Here is a 25447-nt window from a genome sequence, read left to right on the forward strand (position 1 = left end):
AGCCTTGGGCATTATCATATGGTTGTGCATGTTCTCTTGCACGTACACGTCTGTATATAAACGGATTGTTATAAAATGGACCTTCAAAAACATTTACAATAGTATACAACCTGAATTCCAAAAAAAAAGATGGCACCCTGTGTGAAATGTAAATAAAAACAAAATTCAATGATTGGCAAATCTCATAAACCCATTTTTTTCAAATAGGACATAGAAAACATATTAAATGTTTAAACTGAGGGAATGTACCATTTAAAAAACAAAATCTCATTCCTTATTTTGAACTGAGGAGACCAGTTGCTGGGGTTTTGGAAGAGAAATGTTGTCCCATTTGTGTCTGATACAGGATTCTATTTCCTCCACAGTCCTGGCTTGTCTTTGTCATATTTTTCCTTTCACGATGTGCCAAATGTTTTCAATTGGTGTCAGCACCTGGACTCATTTACTACGAAGCCATGCTGCAATAGATGCAATATGTGGTTTAACATGGTCTTGCAGAAAAATAATGTCTTCAATGAAAAAAGACTTGATGGATGCATTTACTGAGCTAAAAACAGTATATGTGCCTTTCAGCAATGGTGACTTTCCAGATGTGAAAGCTGCCCATTTTATAGGCACTAATGACTAATCATTAATCACTCTCCCATACATCAGAGATGCAGGTTTTTATACTGAGCTCTGCTAACAAACCGGATGATCCCTATCCTCTTTAGTCCTGAGGATGCAGCATCCTTGGTTTCCTTTAATAATTGAAAGTTTTGATTTGCTATCCACTTTGCCTCAGTCCATTTTAAATTAATTTTGACCCAGAGAGGATTGTATCGTTTCTGTATCATGTTCACGTATGGCTTCTTCTTTTCATGATAGAGATATAACTTACATTCGTGGATGGATTGGTGAACTATGTTTATAGACAGTGATTCTGGAGGTACTGTATTTCTGAGCCAATGCAGTGATTTCCATTACAGAATTATACCTATTATTAATGTAATGCCACCTGAGGGCCAGAAGATCATGGACATCCAATATTGATTTTCATCCTTGTTTCTTGCAAACAGAGATTTCACCAGATTCTCAAAATATTTTAATGATATCATGTACGGTATTAAATTAAATAATCAAATAATTCAAAGTTTTATGTGAAGGAATATTTTTCTGAAATTGACCCATGATTTATAGACGCAATTTTCTACAGGTTGGTGAACCTCTCAATCCCAATCTTCACTTTTAATGGAGACTCTGCCTCTCTAAGGTACTTTTTTTTATCCCCAGTCATGTTACTGACCTGTTGTTAATTAACCTAATTAGTTGCAAAATGTTCCTCCAGCTGTTTCTTTTGGGTAACACTTACTTTTTAAGCCTTTTGTTGCCCCAAACCAACTGACATTTTGCAGCCAGTAAATTAAAAAATTTCCTTATTTTTATCAGTAAAATGTTAAATTTCTTCAGTTTTAAACATTTGTTTAAAACTGTTATATAAATATTTTCTATTTTATCTTGTGAAAAAATAAAGGTTTACAGTGGAACCGAACCGAATTTTTGCGACTTTTTGATACGCCCCTTTCAACCCAGTAAAAACCCAAAGAACACTATACGAAGTCGATTTAAATGAGTAAATAACACTATTTCACTCCATAACACTTAATTATTAGACAATTTTAATGAGATAAACCTTGATTAGAAATGTTAAAACTAGCGTTTTGAGCAGCTCGCGGTTGCTCACGAGCCGATCTGAATGAGAGTCGCCGGGCCGGAATGAAAGTCGCGAGCATGCGAGGTCGCGAGCGCTGAGGCCGCGAGCTCCGAGGTTCCACTGTATTTGTTTTTTATTTACATTTTACACAGTGTCCCAACTTTGAAATTGGGGTTATATATTGTTATTAGGAAATAGCAAGAAAAAGAAATCTCTTGCTCTTGACAATGTTCTTCCAAACTTCATGGATTGAGTTTGGATTTTTTTTTCAGGTTTGTGCTTTGGTTTATGTACATTCATTGGGAAACTTCATGGAAATAGACCTTATGACAGTATAGTAGCTTAGCTTACTTTCTTATTATACCTGCTTTGCTGCTGTAAAAAAATAAAAATTAAAATGAATCTAACTTTGATCACTGATCTTACAATTTTTTTAATAGTAATGTGAAATTTCACAGGCGCAGAGGGACTTTTCAAACCAATTTATGTTTAAAATATCCATGTGCGCTACTGCCTGCAGAAAGCCTCTCTTAGCACAAAGACAGACATATTTCTGACTTCAAGCTCAGCCTTATGAAGTCTTGTTTAATATCTTACAACCCAGTTTCATAGAGGTTCACTATTCATATCATTCCCTCTTCAACATAATTAGGCTACTAAAAGCCTATTCACACTAAAAGCTTTCAAGAAGCATCCATTATAAGTTTTCCGTTATATTTGGGTTTGAATCCACACTCGCTGTGTGACGTGCTGTCACGCGCATTTGTTTTTACCTGTAAGTGGAAAGTAAATTGACATCTGCCCAAATCCATTATAACTATGTGGAAGTTCGATCAGTGGATAAAATGTGAGAATTCTTATTGGAAGGTTGTGAGTTTAAATCACAAATCCAACAAGCTGCCACTTCTGGGTTCTTAAACAAGGCTCTTAACCCTCAACTCTTCAGCTGTTAGTCGCTCTGGATAAGCACGTCTGCTGAATACCGTAACATTATTAAATAACATTATTGTACCAGAGAAAAAAATATCAACATTAACACGCAGATTACCTAACAAACAACACCTTTCCTGAAGTAAATGTTACTGACTGCTTTGTTTGAAATGTGACGGTTATTTATTTGTTTAGAGGGGAAACAATTTCCGTTACATTCAATCAACTTTCCTTGTATAGCGCTTTCTACAATGGACATTCAACAGAAGGGACAGTTTTCTACATAATGTGTCCCTATAACCTTATTCAAATAAATGTATCCCTAAAGACCAAGAGAGATTCGAGGATGAGAAAAAGAAAATGTTATAAGAAACAAATCACTTAGCTAACATGCATTTTGATCTTTAGAAAAGTAAAGTAAATGACTTCCAGTTTCTCGGAACCCCACACATAGTGGTATCAAAAACTTTTAAGACTAGCTCTGTTTACAGGAAAGTACTTTATTTATCTTTGTTTACACATGATCACCTTCAAAATAGTCCCCTTGCACGGCAATACAGCACCCAGCGTTCCTGCCACTTCTTGGAATGTGTCCTGGAAGTCTACTTTTCAAAGCGTGTCAAGCACCTTCTGCGATTTGTGCTGGATCTCCACAATGGTGTCATAACAGCGAGGTTTGAGCTGGATCTTCATCTTCGGAGCCAAATCTGGTGAGTTAGGTGGGTACGGAAGTGAGATCATGTGGATTGCTTGCAGATGATCAACATGCACATATTGCCGAATGGTTTCGACATTTTTGGGGGGTTGAGCTCGTTGAAGGTCTTCCTGATCTCTCCTCATCTTCCAGTGATGTTCTTCAGCTTAGCTCAAGTGTGAGTGCCAATCAAAACATGACAAACGGCTTTTTGTGACATTGTGACAATGTTTATTGTTTAAAGTGCTATTCAAATAAAATTTAATTGAACTAAATTTAATTAATAAGGGGGAGTGGTGGCTCCAGCGGTTAAGGCGCTGGGTTACCGATCGGAAGGTCGGGGGTTCAAGCCCCGGTCTCGCCAAGCTGCCACTCTTGGGCCCTTGAGCAAGGCCCTTAACCCTCTATGCTACAGGGGACCCTTATGAGAAAAATAAATCAAGGTCCGTGACGTCGGAGCGACGTAGGGCCGCCTTCCCGTGGGCTCACCACCTGCAGGAGGGACCGTAAGGGACCGGTGCTGGGAGGATTGGGCAGCAGTCGAAGGCGGGGGCCTTGACAGCCCGATCCCTGGACACGGAGAAGTGTCTGGGGAATCTGCTTAGACTGCTGCCCCCGCGACCCGAATTACGGATAAGCGGGAGAAGATGAAATGAAATGAAATTGAATTAATTAACTAAATCGAATTGAACTGAATTGAATATATAACTTTCTGCATGAGTAAAATTTTAAACTGTTGGCATCAAAAATAAAATGTGTGTATCCATAATTGAAGTTTCTATGTTTCATTAGACACAATGTTAAAAATCTAATCACAGATGAAACAGAAAATACCATATATGGACAAAGGAATTTATGACACCTGATTTTCAGCCATATGTGGTTTTCCCCAAACTGCACACTATAATATAGGATGTTTTTGAAAATCAGGATGTTGGGAAAACCCAACCTTAGTCCAACAGGACAATGTTTTTGTGCACTCCATGAAGATATGGTTTATATGGGTAGAAAATGCATATATCTATAACATCTGCAAATCTCTTTAGCAAACTGTGATTGATAAATTAAATAGTTATATACACTGTCACATTTTTTAATGCACAATTGTAATCTGAATGATACTAATATTGGTTTGTTTAAAAAAAAAAACACAGAAGTTTCATGTTAGAAAAACACATTTTTACTACTGTCTAGTACCAGTGGATCAGGATGTATGGCTTAATAAATCTAAAGTAATTTCATCAGTCACTAAAGAGACTTCAGTGTTAGAGTACTGGGAAACCCCCCATTATTCTCCGTGTGTATGTGTGTGTGTGTGTGTGTGTGTGTGTGTGTGTGTGTGTGTGTGTGCTTGTGAGATGCATATTATTTCATAAAACTCTTTCCTTTCCAATGAGATTAAGGTCTGTAGTGTAGAGTAGCATTAGTTAAAGTTATAACAAGGACATTTGCCTTGAATTTACTACTGTCCTGTCAACCTTTTTATCATTGTTCTTACTTTTACAAAATAAATATATAAAGTGGGTCACATTTTTTATAAACAGAAGAGAGAAATGAAACGAGCCTCTGACCTGGTGTTAAGGGGTAGACGGCACGGCACAGAGTCCCGGATGCACGAGCCAGTTCCAGGGTCAGCTGGCTCCACAATGACAAAGGGCCTCTCCTCCAGAGTGACTACCCGCAGGTGTTGACTGTCATCGAGCGGTTTGAGGAACGGGCCGTAACGTGACCAGGGCGGGTATCGCAGACGCAGCACGCCATTCTCCCACCAGCCCACCTACATACGACCGAATGTTACTCATTCTACTCATATTAAGGCATTTTTCCTCAGCCTATTATTGATAATCCTGTTAAATGTGGAAATCATCCATTAAGGACGTGATAGGAATTTTAACAGACTTTAATTTTGACAATCAATAAATGTACTCTGTAAAAATCGTTTTGGATACTTGAGTCTTGGGGTTCTGTTTTCATGCCAATGTGAATATAAATTGCTGGCTAGCCCTGGCATGTTAATGCTGCTGTTTCCCATTTAGCTTGGATGCAGGCCAAATGTTACACTGATATACTAAATAACATTATTTTGACTAAACAACTGACTAAAAGAATGAATGTAAAAGATGAATAAATAACTCAGTGACTGTATGAATGGAGAAATGATGCATCATCAAGGCTTGGCCTCACCTCCTCCCAGCCACGACCTGCAGTGTAGGAGATTACATCCACCAGTGGATTGGCTAAATAGCCATCATCATTAAAGGAGTAGTCTCGTCCCGACAGAGTGATGTTACTGAAGTATCTGAAAGAGGAACAAAAGAGAGAGGAGTGCAGAAAGAGAGGGTGAATGATAGAGTGAGCAAAGAAAGAAATTACAGAGGAGAGCGATAAAGAATTGAAAAGTGGGAAAGAGGAGAACTGAGAGGAGAGCGTGAGCTGACAGAGATAAAGAGAGTGAGAGATATGAGTTCTATTATTTCTCTTTCCAAATGGGTTATTGTGTGCGTGTGTGTGTGCATGTGTGTGTGTGTGCGTGTGTGTGTGCGTGCGCGCGTGTGTGTGTGTGTGTGTGTGTGTGTGTGTGTGTGTGTGTGTGTGTGTGTGTGTGTGTGTGTTTTGCACTGAAAGCTTCAGGGTCTTTTTATATAAAATATCACAAGAAATGTGAACAGGAGAGACTTGGCACTCAATATATATGACAGTGTGAATTAGTGAACAAATAAAGGCACCAAGAGATGAATCAAGATTATTTTGATTGAAATGAATGAACAAATAAATGAATGAATGAATGAATTAATAATTTGACAAGTAACCCTAGAAAATTACACATATGCATTTGTTTGTATCAAACTTGTCAATTTTTATATCTGCATATTTTATGAGTAGACTTTAGTATATATAACTGTTTAATAGACTTAAAAAGTAATTGTCTGTGTAGCACATGAATGACGATAATTCATCTAAATCTAGATTAGTCGTGACGAGTTGAGAGTGGAAACCAAGAAGTCTAGCTATCTAGGTGAATACATCTTCAAAAATGCTTAATTACAGCAATAGACTGCTTATAATGAAATTCGTGTTGCAGGTTGAAATGCTATGAAACAGGGCTAATGATTGGAATAAGTGCACCATCTCAACCGGCGTGAAATTTATTCCAAGCTTTTAACAGCATGCCAACCTGCAACTGCACTCAACATGTTCTCAGTAGCATGATGCTTCCCTCTGTGGCTATTACCGAATGGAGCGCTAAAAAAATTACCCAATGGCTAAGAGCTAAAGTTTGCCTTAACACCAAAAGTAAAGTTATAAGGAGAGGATTTAGAGATAATAATGTAGCTAACGGGTGTCGTTTGGTTGTTTATTTTTTTTTAAATATGACTTAATGCCTTATGACGAGATCATTTCATAAAGATTGTATTAGAAAGGATTTAACATTGCAACACATTATGGTACCAGAGGCAAGATTTTTTTTGCTATTTACTAAACACCAAAAGTGGCAGCGTTCACATTCATATTCTCCCACCTGATGCAATTCTTTCTGGTTCTAAGATTAAAAATCACAACTCCGCCATTTATTATCCCACACTTTCCTTTAAAAAGTGTTATTTTGTATAATAAATGGCGGAATTGGTATTTTTCCACACACATTATTCAAGCCACCTCCACCAGTATTCGCCATTTATAACATTATTCTTTTAAACCAAACCACGTATATTTTGTAATAGTAATACTAGGCAACTTAGATGTCAAACACTTCAGTTTGTACGAATGAATTACCCCACTATAATTTCATACTCAACAATCCATCTCAGTCCTTAATACGGATATATGTAAGGGATTAGAAAATGAGTTAAAATTCATGTTTATTACACATAGGTTGTAATTCATCATCACCACTGCCTCATTTTTCAGTATTCCACTGGTTGGAGCTCTTAGGATACTTTGGATATTTTTCTCACTGAGTCGCTATGACAACAAGACCTTTAAGCTGTGCTGAAATGCAGAGAATGAGCAACTTGGGATCCTTATGAATAAAAAAAGGGAAAAAATATTAAATGCTCCTCCTCTCCCAATCACAAGCCGTCTTCATTAACAACAATTCGTCGTAGGTTTATTTAATATTCATTTTGTGACGTCGTTCTTACTTTTCTTCCACCCGACTGTATTATTGATGTCTGGTCCTATTTGAATGCGATTTCAAACTCGGATTAATTTTTTTACTTCAAGGAACGGCATTATATAGATTCTGATGGCGCCTGTTCTGTTTGTATTTTGTATACTGTCTGAACGAGGAGTAAAGAGAAGGTGATGTTTTGAAGGCCAGTTCATGAGCTGCAACACCAATTGTTTATTGTCAACATATAGAAAAAATTCTATTGTTTAAATGTTGCATGTCTCACACATTTCCCTGTAATCCACATCTCTCTTTAAAACACACCCTACACACACAAACACATACTCACACATATTTGTGTTTAAGTATTGTACAATTTTCACCTCAATCACAGTATACGCTTATATTCCTCTCCTATTCTAATGCAGTTCAAATAGGGGAAAAAAACCTGTGAAGTGTCTCTTTTTCAATCTCTCTTCCCATCTTTTCCTCTCTGACTCGCTATCACCCCCTGCCATGTTGTCATAGCGACACAACCAGTGACATTACATGTGTTCCGCTAATATACTTGAGGAACATGTGTGAACAAGAATCAGGACGCATAGCTATGATGCTGGGGGAAAAAAAAAACGAGTGCAAAGTGGCTTTGGAGACAAATAGCGATCAGTTGAAAATAAAGGATGGATGGATGGAAGGCTTTCTCCGTGACTATAATGTGGGTGTTTGCATATTTGTGCGGATATGGGAAAAGAGACACTGGCAGGCTTCTTATACGCTAAAGAAAAATAATGGTATATGTAGTTTTTGGTGGATCGTGAGATGAGTAGAGAGCTACCACATTCAGCTGAGCTAAACATGGGCATGGCTAACGCAAAACAAAAGTGACAAAGCGACAGTGTGGGAAATAGCCGAGAGCAGAGATTGATGACAGAGGGGCAAAAAACACAAAGGTGAAGTAGCAGAGGGCAACAATGGCTGTTCATCCATCAGAAACCCTTAAAGGGCTTAAATGTTTCTAATGAAGCAGCATTGGTTTGGGAGATTTAGAGATCAGCAGCTTCTCCATTAACATACTGTTGTGTAAGAGACTGAGACAAGGAAAAAAAAATAGTGCCTCAGAGTCTCAGTGTTTCTTCAATACCACTGTGTATACTCTTAATACTTTTAGCACTCTACTTAGTTATCTTGTTTTTACATTTGTATAAGGGCTTAGTGCATTTTCAGCACTATCACAGTGAACGCTGGTGGGTACACAAAACATTCTCCACTGGAAATGAAGCTATAGCATCAGTGTGTGCAAAAACTGCACACTACCATTATTTCTGCAGCCTGAGGCTATCAAGCCTTTGATTGGAGCCGAAAGCGAGTGAAAGAAAAAGCACCTGTTCACGCTTGCATACTGTTGACAGCCGCGTGTGGCTAATGGAGCGTTAAAACAAGAATCATACGTAATTTGATAGTCCGGGATTGAAATCTTACTCTTGAATGCTACGTTCATTTGATTAAATTCATTCATTCATTTTCTCCCACTTATCCGTAATTCGGGTCGCGGGGGCAGCAGTCTAAGCAGGCCCCCGCCTTCGACTGCTGCCCAATCCTCACAGCACCGTCCCTTACGGTCCCTCCTGCAGGTGGTGAGCCCACGGGAAGGTGGCCCCACGTCACGGACCTTGATATTTCCCTCTTAAGGGACCCCCAGAGCATAGAGGGTTAAGGGCCTTGCTCAAGGGCCCACAAGTTTTTACACCACTATTTTTATTAACGCACGATTAAGGCAGCACCTGTTGCGGTTTGACCATTTTTATAATAAATATACATAAATAAATATAACTGAGGTAAAATTCAAACCTTTAACGCAACACACATTTATTCACGACTGCCTTTCTTTATATATAAAAATTAATCAACTGCACCAAAATCTATTTTTTGGTCTCAAATCAAGAACCAAAATCCACCATGATTCACACAACCGGCAATTTAAACCGTCCAGGTGCAAACGAAGAAAAAGTTCAGTTTGGTGTCCTGATGATTAACATAATTTAAAACACCATAATAACGTTAAAACACTTACGTGTATATTTTGGCTTCATGCTGTATGTTGAGATCGATTTCACTAATAATTAACATACATTTGCATAAAGCATCCATATTTGTCCATGCACATGTTGATTAAAGTATTGAAAACTGGAGAAATATTCATTTAAGGTACATTTCATAACAGATAGAAATGTGTGATCAAGTTGAGATTAATGTATGATATATTATTATATATAATAATATAATATTTATTATATATACATTAATGTATATGTAATGACATGATGAAAAATGAAAATGAAAATGATAAAAATAATAAAAAATGACATTGCTGTTGTCCATTGTTTGGTTCTTAGGTTTCATTTTATCAGTGTTTGTATGGTTTTATATATTAATTATTAAATATAAAATGTTTTCCGCATTTGCTTATGTTCTCTGTGTTTGCCTCATTATATGACAAGATTAAGAATTAATATTAAAATTCATACATTAGTCCCTATAATTTTATCTCTAATGAGCAAACCAGTGACAATGAAATGAAAACCTTAAGGGAAACCAGACTCAAAATGCAACCCATCCTCGACTGGGTGACATTGGTGACATTTTCCTTGTTTTGAAAAGAGAACCCGAGTTGTAATGTAAGACGAAGACATGCTATTTTGTCCCAATATATACAGGCTGAATACAAAAATTGGATGAATTTCTTTCAGCATATTTTACGATTTTGGTGCAAAAAAAAATAGTTGCAAATAAATATAGGTCCCATGATGCCACAAATGCTAAAATCCCACAAAGGATGGTTTTGCAAAAAAAAAAAAAAAAAAAAAGAAATAATATTTTTTAAAGATTAACAACATTCAAGAGCAATCCACCTTTATACTTATCTATTTACAAGATTTTTTTCAGGTCACTCATAACTAGTTCAGCTAATAACATCTACACAAGGAAACGGTGATGGAACTGTAATAAATGTACATTCGGTGCCGTTCAGATGAAGATTGGTTCCCTTTTAAGTCTGGTTCCTCGCAAGGTTTCTTCCACATGCCATCTCGGGGAGTTTTTCCTTTTGCCACAGCCACTGGTTTGCTTATGAGGTATAAACTTACAATTAAAAGAAACAAACATATTCATTTTCTAACCACTCTATTGCTGTAAAACTGCTTTGAGAGAATGTCCATTGTGTGAAAGCGCTATACAAATAAAATTGAATTGAACTGAACTGAATAGTGCTTGACCTGGAACAGTTACATGGTTGATGGGGAGCTTGGGGAGGTTGGTGATGCATCTGACGGTGCTAGTTGGTTGTCGTTTTGTAAAACATGCTTCACTTTTAGGGGAAATCAGAGTGCATTTGCATGCATGATGACACATCTGAGACAGCCAGGGGGAGCAGCACTTGGCTGGTGACAGTATGTGATATTTCCCAGTGCATTCTCTCACTGTAACCAATTATCTTATTTGCATGCAAAGTGACAACGAGCGTGTGCCCCTTTTAGTGTTGCCTGTGAGGCAGAGATGTGAGCAAAAGAGAAATGAAGGGAGGAGACACAATTCAAATCTGATAAGAGAAAAGTCAATGGGGGAGGCCAAGAAAGAAAAAAAAGAGACAGCACATGCATGAGACACAAAGAGAAACGGAGTAGAAAGAAAAATATTTAAGATCAAATATCATGCAGCAGTGAGGATGAGAGGAAGGCAGATGGCACTGAATGAAAAAACAAGAAGATAAAAAAAACAGACAGATGGACATGGTAGGACTAGGAATACAAAACAGTGATAGGTAAAGAAGTGAAAAAGAGACAGAAACAGAGAAAAAGGCTATGACGGAAACATTTGTGCTCATAGAGCACATGCAAAAACCAGTGGTGGGCCATCAGAGCCAGCAAGGCCTTCTCTGCTGGCCTAAATTCTTTTAGAGGCATTTTGCAAACTGTGTGCACTTTCTGACCATCCAATCAAACAAAGTGAAAATGCTGATAGGATTAGACGCCTTCTAGAGGGCCTCGGAGTGGTCAAATTGCAGTCTGATTGGTTAAAGCAACAACTTCAAGCAACATGGTGCTGACTCTGAAGGCCTTATGGCAGACCTGATTTGATAATTGGATAGAGACACCAACCTAAATTTACACCCAAGAGAAACGCTATGAAATGGAGAAACTAGACTACTGGGAATATATATTAAAGTATTCCCAGTAGTCTAGACGGCGTCTAATCCCATCAGCATTTTCACATCGTTTGATTGATGGTCAGAGAGCGCACTAATCACAGTTCGCAAAACGCCTCTGAGGCAAACTGCACAAAATTTCAAATATGTTCATGTGGGTTTAATAATGTTTTTCCATTACACAATGACTGACAGGGGAGAAGAAATCTATTTGGTCACAGAAACAACTTACAAGGCCATTTACAAGACGGACTTTTTAAGAAAAGCGGCACATCGCGAGGAAAGGTCAAATCGTTAAGCTTTACCATGAACCATTAACACTTTTGCATTTTCTTTCCTGTAGAATTTGCACAAAAACAGACAATTTGTCTTTATTTCAAATTCCCAGAAAAACAATAATGGCAGGAAAAAAAAATGTACAAAAATGCACAGAACGCTTACGGTCATTTTATGAGGTTAATATCGATGCTTTTGCTAGAGATGATGCAGCTGTGGCTGCAGTGAAAGGAGACTTGTTGAAATGTCTTTATTGGGTTTCTTGCTTTAGTAATGGCATTCATTCACACTATATAAGATACTTGTCTGCGATGCAGCGCTCAACACTGCATTTCTGTATAATATTAATGGTTTCTATAGTCGTGGTGTCATAATGATCGTATTAAGATGTAGATTGATTCAGGTAGGACACCACTGAAGGCATTGGCGTAAAATGACCAAACGACTGGCAAAACCAAACCATTCAATTAGCATTTTACATATCTATGGAATCCGAACCATTAGTGCAGGTTGGAAGATGGTGCAGTGACACAGTTGAATAGTTAATTTAGGGCAGAATGAATTAATGAATAAATGAATGAATGAATGAATGAATGAATGAATGAATGAAATTGTTGTAATTACTTGTGATGCTGAAATAACCAATCAGAACAGCTTTTCTCTGTAGCTGGTGGGGCATGCCATTCACTTTCTCTCACGTTCACATAGCAGTGAGCTGAGCATATGTATGTGTGTGTGTGTGTGTGTGTGTGTGTGTGTGTGTGTGTGTGTGTGTGTGTGTGTGTGTGTGTGTGTGTGTGTGTGTGTGTGTGTGTGTGTGGCTGTAAGCAGAGCAAAGCCAAAGCCAAGCAGAAATGCAAGCTGGAAAACTGCAACGTGATTTGTTTTGAAAACCCTGGGTCTGCAGTGTTCTCTAAGTGCCATACTGCAGAGATTTTTTTCCTGGTCTTGAAACCAGGGAGCTGCTCAGAGAACAAAGTAATGTGGACATCATCCTGTCATCGCTCTACCTGTAGGACTAGCAGCACTCATTTCTTCTCAGCAGAATCAACAGAATGAGATGAGATGAACACCAATAGTGCGCAAATGTAAGCTGTTTCGGACAATTATTGACTACAAAAAAAGCAGAGAAATGCTTTTCTACATGGTTCGCTATAATCCTATTGTAAGATATTGTAACTGATGACAGATAAAATACAAATTAAATAAAATAGTTATTATTGGAGTGTAGGTGGTGTGAACCATGAGCTACTGAAACTGCCAGGCCAAATGTGCCATAGTGCCCTTTTAAGAGTTCCTTCAAATCAACTGGTATGTATTTCACTGGGCCATTAGATCAGGCTCAATTTTCTATTTTAGCTTTAATGATGCTGGATTCATTTCCATGAGCCGGGTGTTATGGCCCCACAGTGTATATGCACTGCTTACTTACAGTATCTCACAAAAGTGAGTACACCCCTCACATTTCAACAACCATTTAAGTGTATCTTTTCAAGGGACATTACAATAGAAATGAAACCTGTCCTCTGAAAATATTTGACATACAGCCATAATTGTTAAAATAGCTGCCAACAAAAGTGAGTACACCCTACGTGATTACAGCGGATTTTCGTGTGATTACAGCGGATTGTCGTGTAAACATGCAAAGACACACGTCCTACATCACGTTTATGTCTGCTTGGCAGGACCATTCAAATTTGTATATCTTGTAACAGAGCAGTTAAAATTTGGTGCTTTGCTTTTTTTTGGTACTCACTTTGAGGATTGGAGAATTAGAATTGTTGCTCTCCACAAGATGGACGAAGGCTATAAGAAGATCAGTAACACCCTGAACCTGAGTTACAGTACAGTGGTCAGGATCATACAGAGATTTTCCAAGACGGTTTCCACTTGGAAGAGACCTTGCGATAGTCAAGTTGAGTCCTCATGCTGTGTGTCAGCTACAGAAGCTGTCTTCAAAAAAAAGATCCATGAGTGCTGCCAGCATTGCTTTAGAGGATGCAAAAGTGGAAAGTCATGTCAAGTGCATGGCCGTCCCAGAAGGAAGCCTCTTCTGAAGCTGGCTTACAAGAAAGGCCGCAAACAGTTTGCTGAAGAGAACCTGTTTAAAAGCATACAATTTGGCCTGATAAGACTAAGATAAACCTATTTGGCTCAGATAGTGTCCAGCATGTGTGGCAACACCCTGGTAAGGAGTACCAAGGAAATTGTCTTGCCTACAGTCAAGCATGGTGGTGGTAGCGTCATGGTCTGTGGCTGCATGAATGCTGCTGCTACTGGGGAGCTGCGGTTCATTGAGGGAAAGATGGATTCCAACATGTACTGTTACATTCTGAAGCAAAACATGATGTCCTCCCTCAGAAACTGACTGAATATTCGAAGGATTCGAAAATTTTCTGTCCAAACAGGCTGCCAAGGTGCTTGTTCAGTCTGAACGCTATTTGTCTACTGCGAATGATCCAAAAAGCCCAAGTTTGCTTTGTTTGAAGAAATAATAATAATCTCAACAGAGCTGTAGGCTGATTTATCTTAAATTGTAATCTTGCATACCAGTGTAGATTTATTCATTGATAGAGACTCGCTCTGGACAAGGGCATCTGCAAAATACCGCAAATGTAAATGTAAATAATAATTGCCTTTAGCCTTCCTTGAGTATAGTACATGCAGTATTCCTTAAAAAGTTGCAGTAACACAGTCTGGTCCAATGCTTTAATACAGACCAAGGATTTTTACCTGATAAACAAAATAAACACTATTAGGATACACTAATACTTTCTATTTAGACAATGTGTTCCATGCACTGTTGGGTGTCTGCAAATGAAGCCTTTACGTTCACTATTTTATGGTGCTGCAAAATATAATTTTGTCTGCATGAAAACAAGTTCCTTGCTTCTCAAACCCAGCTGAGGCCTGGTTTTAATGTAAAACAGTGCAAATAGAGGAGCCTTTCCATATCCTTACTTCAGTCAGATCAGCATTTTCTGGTGACACACTGACAAGGATGGTTTAAACACAGATTTATTTGTGGTTCGTCAGTTTCGAACTTAAATTGCTTCTTCTCATAGTGCATCCTGCTGTCTTCTCTTCCACAGGTAACACATAAAATAATGTAATAGAAAATGAGAAGCATCAGAAGTTTCATTGCTTCATAGTCCATTTCTGAAGGAATGCTCATTGAAGGCATTTGTGATGGTGGATGGGAATCAGAGCAGCCCCCCCAGAAGTCCGAAAATAAACAAACCAGTAAACTGTCCAAAGGGTCATGCAACAATGTCTGCAACAACTTGGGCTGCAGCAATGTTGCAACAATACTGTTCTTCCTTAGACAACTTTTGTTAGGTACTAAATACTACATCTCGGGAACACCATGCAAGATTGGCAATTTTAGAGATTCTCTGGTCCAGTTATCTAACCATGGCTAAGTCATATATCCTAATGCCCATTTTCAGCTTCCAATATATCAACTTTGACACCTAACTTTTCACATGCCTAATATATCCTTGTAATATATTACTTTCCTCACCAACTGGTGTGTTTCGTAGTCCCTAAGAAATTGCTCCTATTATATTAAACATTTTTAAAAAAGGAAGTCAGGAAGTCATTTGATTTCATATTACATTTTTTAAAAAAGGAAGTCAATTTTCTAATCAACTAATCAACTTTCTAATTTACATATAACCAAAAACATTGAATACACATTACACCTCTGCCACATCAACACACTTGACAGGAGCTAAGTAAACCAGCTAAATATGATAAACAGTAAAGCGTTTAAGGGCAAGCAGTGTAAAAAAATATTCTCCCTAAGCCTGAGGAAGCAACATATTCCATTACCGAGGAACTCCAAGTGTTGATTAAACACTTCTGAGAATTGCCTGTCATAGAGCCACAAATTCATACAAATTCCCTCTCTTCCAAATGAATAAAATACAAAAAAGAAATTTTCTCAAGCAAGCAGCAGTTAGAAAAAATAATGTGCAGGAAGATGCACAGCCAAAAATACACCAAAAAAATCACATTTGCTGCAAACTAGTGATTACTGCAACCGACACTAATACTGTAGAGCTAATGTAGACCTATATGGTTCTAGAGTGAATATCAGATATGAATAAATGTTATCTTAGAAAATAAAATACATCAAAATAAATAAAATTAATTTCAGCCATGGTGTCAATAACACTAAAAAACGAAGAAGAAAAAAACATAAACAAAAAAACCCCAAAACAATTCTGCTTTTCTGGCCACTTTAAAGTATTGTCTGACAAATATCAAGCAATTATTATTTATTATTGCAAAACACGGTTATAAGTATCCTCCTTAATTAAATACAGTGGTAACTTGACCTACGGGTGCAATATTGTACGAGTTTTCCGAGGTACGATTTTCGGTCGATTTTTTGCTTTGTTACGCGAGCAAAAAATTGATGTACGAGCTCGAGATGCCGCTGCTAGATGGCGAAGCGAAGCTAGAAAGTGAAGATTGTGATGAAAATTAAGATAAGCAAACAAGTAGACAAGTAAAAAATGTAAAGTTTAGGGATACGTAGTGTACAGGAGTAGAGAGAGTAGCAAAAAAACGCTTATCGCCTCCACCCCCCCTCCGCCCCCCTCCGCCAGCGTCTTCGTAGGCTCAAGTCGTCTCATCTTCAAGGTAAATACACTGAATAAAACCTTATTATATCTTTACATACTCTTTCTATTATGTTTTTATACAAGATTTGTTATTTAGAAATGTCTTTTCCCTATTTAATAACATGAAACATAAAAACAGGGTGTCATTTTGAGGGTTTGGAACGGATTAATGCCATTTTAAGGATGAGTGATTTGATGTGCGAGCAAATTGAGATACCAGCTCGTCCACGGAACGAATTAAACTCCTAGGTCAAGGTACCACTGTATAAGCATTCAGTGATAATGTTTTAAAATTCCTTATATATTATTCCCTAAATGCTACTCACAATAGTAGTACTCAACTTATTGATTAATTTAATTTTAAACAGGTTTTATATCAATTTCTGTATTGTTTCAGAAGCCAATAACATGTCAGACCTTAATATTTTGTTTATTTTATATGTAGCTGAGGTAATGTTAATCAGTGAACAAGTATAAAGGAAAAAAATATCCTAAATTCTAGAAACTCTTTCCTTACCCTTTAATTCTGGAATTGCTTGCTATGGCTTAATATTCTCATTAAAATGATCAAGAAGCGGAAGTAAGTGTCCGAAAAACACAACCCGAGCACACTACCAGAACTAGAACTGTGGAACTCGTCATCTTTAGTTAGGATTAAATGTAAAAGTCAGCAGATATTACAACAGGACAAACTACAATATATGATATTTGATTTGTGATTGGATTTGTGATCCCATGCTATTTTTACCTTATTCTGTCAGGTATCCTTTGTGTCTGGTTTCCATCAGTCATGCAGTTTCCGGCAAAGCCTGTCCCCCTAGCTCCACCATACTCCCTTCTTAGTGCCATGGCCCCGTGCGTTAGAACAGAAACTCCTTTAGCAATGCGACGGCGTGGCTCATCTCGCCATCCCTGAGGCCGCACAGTAAACAACGCCTTAGGCAGGCCTTCCACTCCAAGTCCGGAAAGGGCTGGGCCCACAGCAAACCACATGTGTGATGGGGTAGCCTGGCCTGAGAGCCATGCTGCCTTAAAAATCTGCTCCGCTTCTTCATGTGAGCAGTACAGGAGCCGTACCTATTTATGGAAAGAGAAAAAACAGCGTGATAAGTAATGCGTTGTGAATGCAAGAAATGAACCTACTTATTGTATAGTGATTTTCAAAATGTCTAATTCTCTGCATTGGTTTTCCAAAAAATAAAAAATAAAAACAGGAAATAATTGTTACATTTGGGGTAGGGGCTTAAAACAGCACTGCTTCGATTTGTATGGATTTGCAGTAATTATTCCATGTATATGGATAAGCAGACACAAAGCATGCCAGCAAAATGAGCACCCAGAATGAAAGAGCCACCAGACCACTCACTGTAGGGGCAAAAGCATTTAGGCTTATACAGTTAGACTCATGGTGCACCTAAAACATGTGCTAATCCATTAGTTAAAAAAAACATAAATAATGAGGATGACTAATCAGACTATATCTGATGCTCTGATATTTTTCCACTGGTATTGCACCTCTAAATGCACAGATGTATTCACCTTCCAGAAAGGTGAATACATCCAATGCACTGCAACCCTTCTATGTATTTCCTTTATATGTACCTTTGCCTTTAATATATGTAGTTGCTGAAGGACTCTTCCTGCTAAAGTCTTATCCTGAACTGACATTCTCAGATAAAAGAACACTTGCTAAATGTAAGCTAAATGCTTACTCAGAAACACCAAAAGCCTCAGTGTTTGCATAAATAATGAGTTCTAGATTTAGTTTTAAATTCTGGGCTTCCAGCTTTCTCCAGTCCACACACCTGCACATTGAAAGAACCAATCTGTTGAACTCACCTCATTACTTATGAAATCAACTTTTAAATGAAGGTATCAGGTTTACCTAAGATGAAATTCAAATGTACAGACTTTCAAACTTAATGTGAAACATCTAAATTTGTAGGCTTCACATATACATAAGAAGAAATGATTTACCACTTACACATTGCTACAAACATTGTGAACCTAGCTGTATATCCCTGTATATTGTACACTTGAAAATAGATTTGTCCAGAAATACATATTCCAGTCAAACATTCAAGTCTTCTTAATAATACTCCTTCTCCCCTGGGTCCTGGGGAATACATGCCTTAGACATCTCCTCAGCATCTCAGAAGGTCAACCCTAGAGTTCTTCAGGACTTGGCCTCAGAATAAGACAAAGGGCAGGTTTTTTGAGGAGCACTGAGATCAATATTGGGTCCACGATCTTGGAAGGCCCAGAGCTTGAGGTTATGTTCAGACTACCAGGGTGAAGAAGAAACTAAGGAGTTAAGGCATGCCATTGCTTTAGATTATACATTGGCTATTGTGTCACACTCTGTTTTAACAGGAAACGGACGGGTCAGAATCGGTGGTGCAGTTCTGCAAAAAAAAAGAAACACTATGAAATGTGATGAATTGTCATGGATAAGTGGAAAAAGATGACTTGGCTCAGTGGTTACCACTCCACACTCCAAAGTGAAGGAACCAGTTTCTGCCAATAGAATCCTTGATCTGACACAGTCACCCCTTTTATATAAAAGGTAAAAGGCCTCTGTTGCCAAGGAAACCACACAATATGACAAATCAAGTGAAACTCAGAGTAAAAAAAGGGCAGGAACATGTTTAGCGTCTCACATTTTAGCCAATAACAGAGGGGCCAGGCTTGTACCTGGTGGATCTACAACTGGAACAGACTGCTTGCCCGATAATATGTGTCGCTATTGAGTTTTTAGAAGCACTTTCTTACCACTTTTTGATACTGTTGTCTTTCATTTATGCATTCCTGTAATGTTATGTTTTTGTTTTTTTTTCCCCGTTTGGACTAAAATATTTTAAGTCTTTTATTAGTTTGTGTTTGTATTAAAGTTTTCCTACAAAAAAATTGTAATGATGATTATGTTGATGATGCTGATGATGAAAGTGATGATGTTATGATGATCATTTCCAAAATAAAAACTAAATTATACACATAAGCAGTGGGACAATCAAAACATCTCAAGATCAAACATCATACACCTAAATGAGCCTCAATTTGGTGAGGCTTAGTAGTCAAGGGTCTGAAAGATGGTACTACAAATTTTAAATTATTTTTTTTTGGAAACCATGATTGCTATGACCTTCAGAATAAGGAGGAGAGGGACCATCTGACTACTCTTTATTGCTCTGTTCAAAAGCCTGCATTTCTGATGGCCAATGGAATAGGTAGGTTGCACATCTGGAAAAGCTCCATCAATGCTGTAAGGTGTATACAGGTTTTAGAGAAAAAAGAATGGAAAAGGGATAATTTTGTATAGATTATTAAAGCGTAATTATATATAGTATAGTGTATTAGTGTTAGAAAAAATAAATGTTTTCCTGTACAGCACCTGCAGTGCATAAAATACTGGCCCACAGATACTGTGTTCAGTCCTGGGTGACTGTCTGTAAAGAATTTGACATATTCTCTCTGTGTTGGGTTTGCTCTTGGTTCTCCAGTTTTCTCCCTCTGTCCAAAAAAAGTTCATGTCAGCAACTTCACTAAGCAAAATTGTCCCTAGGTATTAATGTGTGTTTCAGTGGTGCCCTGTGATGGGCTTGCAACCCATCTGAGTTGAATTCTCCTTCCTTGTCCAGTGTTACCAGCACTTTCTCTATATCCTCTATGGTTAATCAAAATGTTCTCATGACTTGCTCATTCTGTCATCATTTCTTAAAAGCAGATATAGTTTTTTAGCCCTCTAAAAGTAGCTTATAAGAAGTAGTTATTGAAGCGTTGGGGAAAAAATAGGATGTGCTGTTATAAGTGCTATTTTATAGCCTAGCAGCCAATTAATGTGGGTGAACATTAAATAAAATGGTGGCAGTGATTGCAAATTGATGCAATTACCCTGACTAGGATCCTTTCCGCATCCTGCTCATAGCAATTATCTATAATATATTTGCAATAGTTTAGATTATTAGACTATAGATTTTTCTTAGACAAGTAATGTATTTATATCCCCCTAGTTCTAAGAGAGATATTTGGCAACCTTAGACGCATGAATTGCACATGGGTAGGTTTAATAATATGAATGAGTTGTCTAGAAAATCAGAAAGCGTGTAAGTAAGCCCAAAAACTTTAACTGCGTATAGTGTTCCTAGTTTTTGCACTTAATTTGTTTAAAATCACCAACATTGGAATATGGTCCAAAAAGACAAAACATTTTTAGTTTTTATTATTAAGCTGTTATGGATATAGTATTGACTGTAGATCTCAACCATGAGAACGCCATTATGAACTGATATAGATTTCCTAATTTCATTTGCTTGCATTGCTTGCATTGCAATAATTAGTCTATAATTACTATTGATGACTAAAATATTTTATTATATTTTACACTTAAATCATATTACTATCAGCAGGTAGAAATGCTTTATCAATCTTCATCTATTTATTGATTTTTCTTTTGTTCTATGGTTCAAAGGCAAGTAATTAAGTGGGGAGTCAAAAGTAAATACAACTGCAAAAGTCATACCCCACGACAAGAATGGCAACCTCAAAGTTAAGTGAAATGTACACCGGTACAGCAAATTCAATAAATCTGAAGCCACCCATGAAATCTAGCTTAAATATTAACTAACAAAAGTTGTACCATGATCTTACCAAATCAAGCTTCTAAGAGTCTAAACACAAAAAAATTATGTAATGTATCCCTTTACAAACAAATCTTTGACCCAGTGTTGCCTTTTGCCAAGTGTTTAAACAATATTACACAATAGTCACATGACATAAAAAAGTACGGATTCTGTTTAGCAATTATTGTAACTTTGTCCCTCTCTTTAAATTGTTTTATGCTCTCATGCTTTTTTGCATTGCATGAAAAGAGTGGCTTTTGCATCACACTTTGCATGAAAAGAGTATCTTTTGTGAGAAAGGCAGAGTCCCTGAGAAATAAAGATGGGCAGAGGTTCACCAATCTGTGAAAAACTTGTCTACAAATTGTGGAACAATTTTAAAATAATGTTTCTCAACATAAAATTGCAACAATTTTTTATATTTGATCATCTGCAGTACATAAGATCATCAAAAGATTCTGAGAATCTGAATAAATCTTTGTGCACAACCGTGATTGCTAGATTGGTAGACCTCTGTACTAAGGAGGAGGGGGACCATCCAGCTAGTTCAAAAGTTCAAAAGCTAGCATCACTGATGGGGCATGCATGTGGGTGCATTAGCGCCTATGTAATGGACAGCTTGCACATCTGGAAAGGCACCATCAATGCTGAATGGTATATACAAGTTTTAGAGCAACAAAAGCTTAAATTCAGGCAAAAATATGGGTTTATAAGATTTGCAAACATTGCATTTTGTTTTTTACATTTTGCACAGCATCACTATGTTTTGGAATTTGGGTTATAAGAAGCACCAATTCTTATTCAGTAAAAAAAAATAACAAAGACTGAAACCAAAAACAGAGGGCTGTGTTGCATTCAAAGGCATGGCATTTGAATTATTACGGCAATGCAAATTCATCTGCAAAATGCTAAATAAAAACAACTGTAGTTAAAACCTTTTTTTAACTCTCACACTCCTATCGCACACAGTTTCTTGGCATTTATACTTTCACTACTTTGCCTGTTTTTTTTTTTTTTCTGTCTGTGCAGGAGACACGATGACATGCAGTTTAAATCAGACACTGATTAGGGTCTCCAAAGTCCCACTTCTTTGACACTGGGGAGAATTAATCACTCAAGTCAGTGAATGCGGAGAATGGCTGCTGGTGTGTGGCAGCCCCTATGGAATTGAGTCTGTCACCTATGTGTCAAATGAAAACTGTCATTTAATTGCTCTAAAATTGATCAGTAACATTACACATGCCAGCCTCACTATTTCGTCTCCCAAAGAACCATGACATAAAGGCCACAGTTTTACTCAAAAAAGAAAAGAAAAGAGATATTGATACAAAGAACTGTTAGATATTTATATGTTGGTGGTAATATTCCTTCTAATACTGCAGTTTAATTTGCAGTCATTAGTTTTAAAAGTATATTTGAGAGGAATGTCCTGATGAGAACTGGGTTTCTAGTCCGTCTTTAGGGCACATTGGTGATGTCCACTATTCAGTAAACCATCTACTGCTTAGACAAGTAAGAACCTGTTTTTTCTTCTGAAGCAGACAAACAGTTAATCTGAAGATTGGGAAGCTGCCAATTTATGTAAATCCACTGATTCAAGAAATTGGGTGATTCAACAAGAAGGAGGAGTGATAAGCCAATGAAACGTCAAAGAGAAGCCATCCATCATCATTCCACTAGAGTCTGGCTCCACTCCCACCCTTGTGCTGGAATTCATTAAAGCCTCTTACAAGTCTAGGCATTCAACAATTTTGCTGAAAATGATTGCTGGATTATAAAAAGACATTTTGCATCAGGAATAATCTTAGATTGAGTGCCCTTAAGGAAATCCACCACAAACAAAAGAGTCCATCCTGGGGTCAGAATAGCACTAGTATCACAAGCAGTCTTCCACGGGTCCACAGGAGGATCTGCCATGGCAGCCTTGATATAGGAGACCACCGATGTTGTTGTTGTTGCGATGTGCACACTCTTCTTGGCATTTAGTCTTAACCACAGCTCCATAATGCAGGCGTGAACAACATCTCGATGCCGGATTGCCAGAAGCTCTGATCAATCTAATATTTAATAATATGATAGTTCAGAATGCGGACGTCCAAGTCAGAGTTCATACACTTTGTGAAGGTGTGGGGTGAGAGCACAAGGCCAAATGGAAGGAACCCATTGGTCAGCTTTGCCCCAAAAGCAAACCTCAGGAACTTCCTGAGGGAGGGAAGGATGGATATTTGGAAGTAAGCGTCCTTTAGATCTATCGTGACAAACCAGTCCTTAGACCTGATTTGAGACATGACCTGCTTGATAGTAAGCATTCTGAACCTGAGCCTCAGCAAGAGAGGAAAGGAGTACAGATCTAAAATAGGATGCAACCCCCCATCCTTTTTGGGAACCACGAAGTAAAAGCTGTAGAACCTGGACTCTCTGTCTAAAGGAGGGATCACCTCAATAGCCTCCTACCTTAAAAGAGTAATTACCTCTTGTTCCAAGACCAGAGCCTGCTTGGGTCCCACCCGAGTGGGACACACCCCGTGGAAGCGAGGAGGGCCCAAATTGAACACAAAGAAAGAGCGCTAGATCTGGCAGGTGAGGCGGAAGAAAGAGACAATCCCGTCTCTAAACCCTCTGCCAGAGCTGCCTGTGAGCCCCATGACATCTGATGCTGCTTTGCCTCAGCAACAGCGGGGCCAGAGCTGCGAGGGTAAGTGCCCTGCTCGAAGAGCGCTCTCTGGGAATAAAGTGTCTGAATGGAAATGCCTCTGCAATGCGAGCAGTCGACTCCCTCAAGAACCAACTGAGCATGCTCCTCTCCCAAGCAAGCTATACACAGCCGGAAGTCATGCTTGCTTTTCTTTTCCATTATATATTTTTTCTTATTTTATTTTTTATTTTTCTCGGCTCCACCACACGCGCGTTTCAATGCTTACTGGTCTTGACGTCACCGTGCCGGCGCCTCTCTGTTGGGTGGATTGCACACGTGATTCAGAGCATGGACAATGCAGAAGCGTTCCCAAAGCGTTGTTGTCACAGCTAGAATTCCAGAAAGGGAACTAGATTGTCTTGCCAAAGTTCTGCCAGGGCACACTTAATGCTGTGTATAATGTTATTAGTTATTCATCCCATATCCTGACATAGATTCCACACTGATAGAAGCAAAGTGTCAATTACAGTGATTTCTCTAGTGCTAGCAATAAAATTGTTAATATATTGGTAGCACACTTGACATTCAATACAATATCATGAGTCATCATTAGAGCATCAGCAAAGTGTCTGCATTTAAAACCTGGGCGGCACATATTTAGATTAATGAGACCACCTACTGTACTACAAAGGCATGAGTTGAAAGAATACGGCTACATCCAATGTGCTTGTAACCCATCACAGAGTTGAGTACCACAGATAGCTTGGTTGTTATCAGCCTAGATAATTTCCTGTACAAGCATGATCTTTAAGGTTTTCTAAAAATTATCTCATAGAGTCAATTCGGTTGTCAACTCTCAAGGAACAAATTATCCAATTAAAAACCAATGTGCAAAATAATTCACACTATACTGAATAGTTTTTGTCCATTTCATTTGGTGCGACAGTGGTGTTTTCGCTTTCCTATCATTTGCGTGTTAGTACTTGAATGAGCAATTTGAGATTTTACAAAACCAATGAATCAAATACAGAAGAAGGAACTGGAAGGAAAATAGAAACAAAGAAATGATTGAAGATACAGTAAGAGCTGATAATACAGAGAAAGCAAAATAACAGGATACAAATAAGAGTTTATAGAAAGAAAAAAAATGCATATGGGTAAATAAATCATAATGATTTGGGATTATGACATGGGGAAATGTAAAACAATTAGAAAGAAAATGAAATAATAATATTGCATTGCAGTTTATAATTGTGCCACTAGAAAAACCGGACTGAACTGAATATAAGTATGTATTAAAATGAAGAGCAAGACTAGTGTAAGAAGCAAATGAAACCTTGACCCATTTTTGGGGTTCTTTTTCTGACCTGCGCCTCATTCTCTTTCAGCAGCCTGCGAGTTCTTGCCCCTCCAGGATCATCTGTAAGGTTAAGCATCACCGAGCTCTTTCTCTCCCAGCCAATAAACGAGCCATCGGTGATCCCCTCCACCATGTCCAGGAAGTCCTCGTAACCATGTTGGCGAGTTGTGACTACTGAGAACGATGTCCAGTCGAACTCCTCCAGTACTTCAAAGACGACCTCGAGCTGTAGTGCAGTGGAACATGCGAACTGCAGGTAGACTGAGCCACTCTCCTGTGTACACATTAAAAGAATAA

General features: G+C 38.1%; 1 protein-coding gene across 2 annotated transcripts in view; it reads right to left on the reverse strand.

Moving 5' to 3' along the window:
• The window catches only part of grin2da (glutamate receptor, ionotropic, N-methyl D-aspartate 2D, a), a 67972-nt gene that overhangs the window by 23760 nt on the left and 18765 nt on the right, over positions 1-25447 (reverse strand). For both annotated transcript variants that reach the window (XM_083544234.1, XM_083544233.1), the window contains exons 3-6: positions 25158-25424; positions 17285-17613; positions 5502-5616; positions 4889-5094 (exon numbers count right to left, since the gene is read on the reverse strand). In XM_083544234.1, coding sequence (XP_083400360.1) covers positions 4889-5094; positions 5502-5616; positions 17285-17613; positions 25158-25424 — 917 coding nt within the window. The remainder of the gene's footprint in view (positions 1-4888; positions 5095-5501; positions 5617-17284; positions 17614-25157; positions 25425-25447) is intronic.

This window comes from Silurus aristotelis, assembly GCF_946808225.1.
Source record: "Silurus aristotelis genome assembly, chromosome: 6".
NCBI classification, from domain to species: domain Eukaryota; kingdom Metazoa; phylum Chordata; class Actinopteri; order Siluriformes; family Siluridae; genus Silurus; species Silurus aristotelis.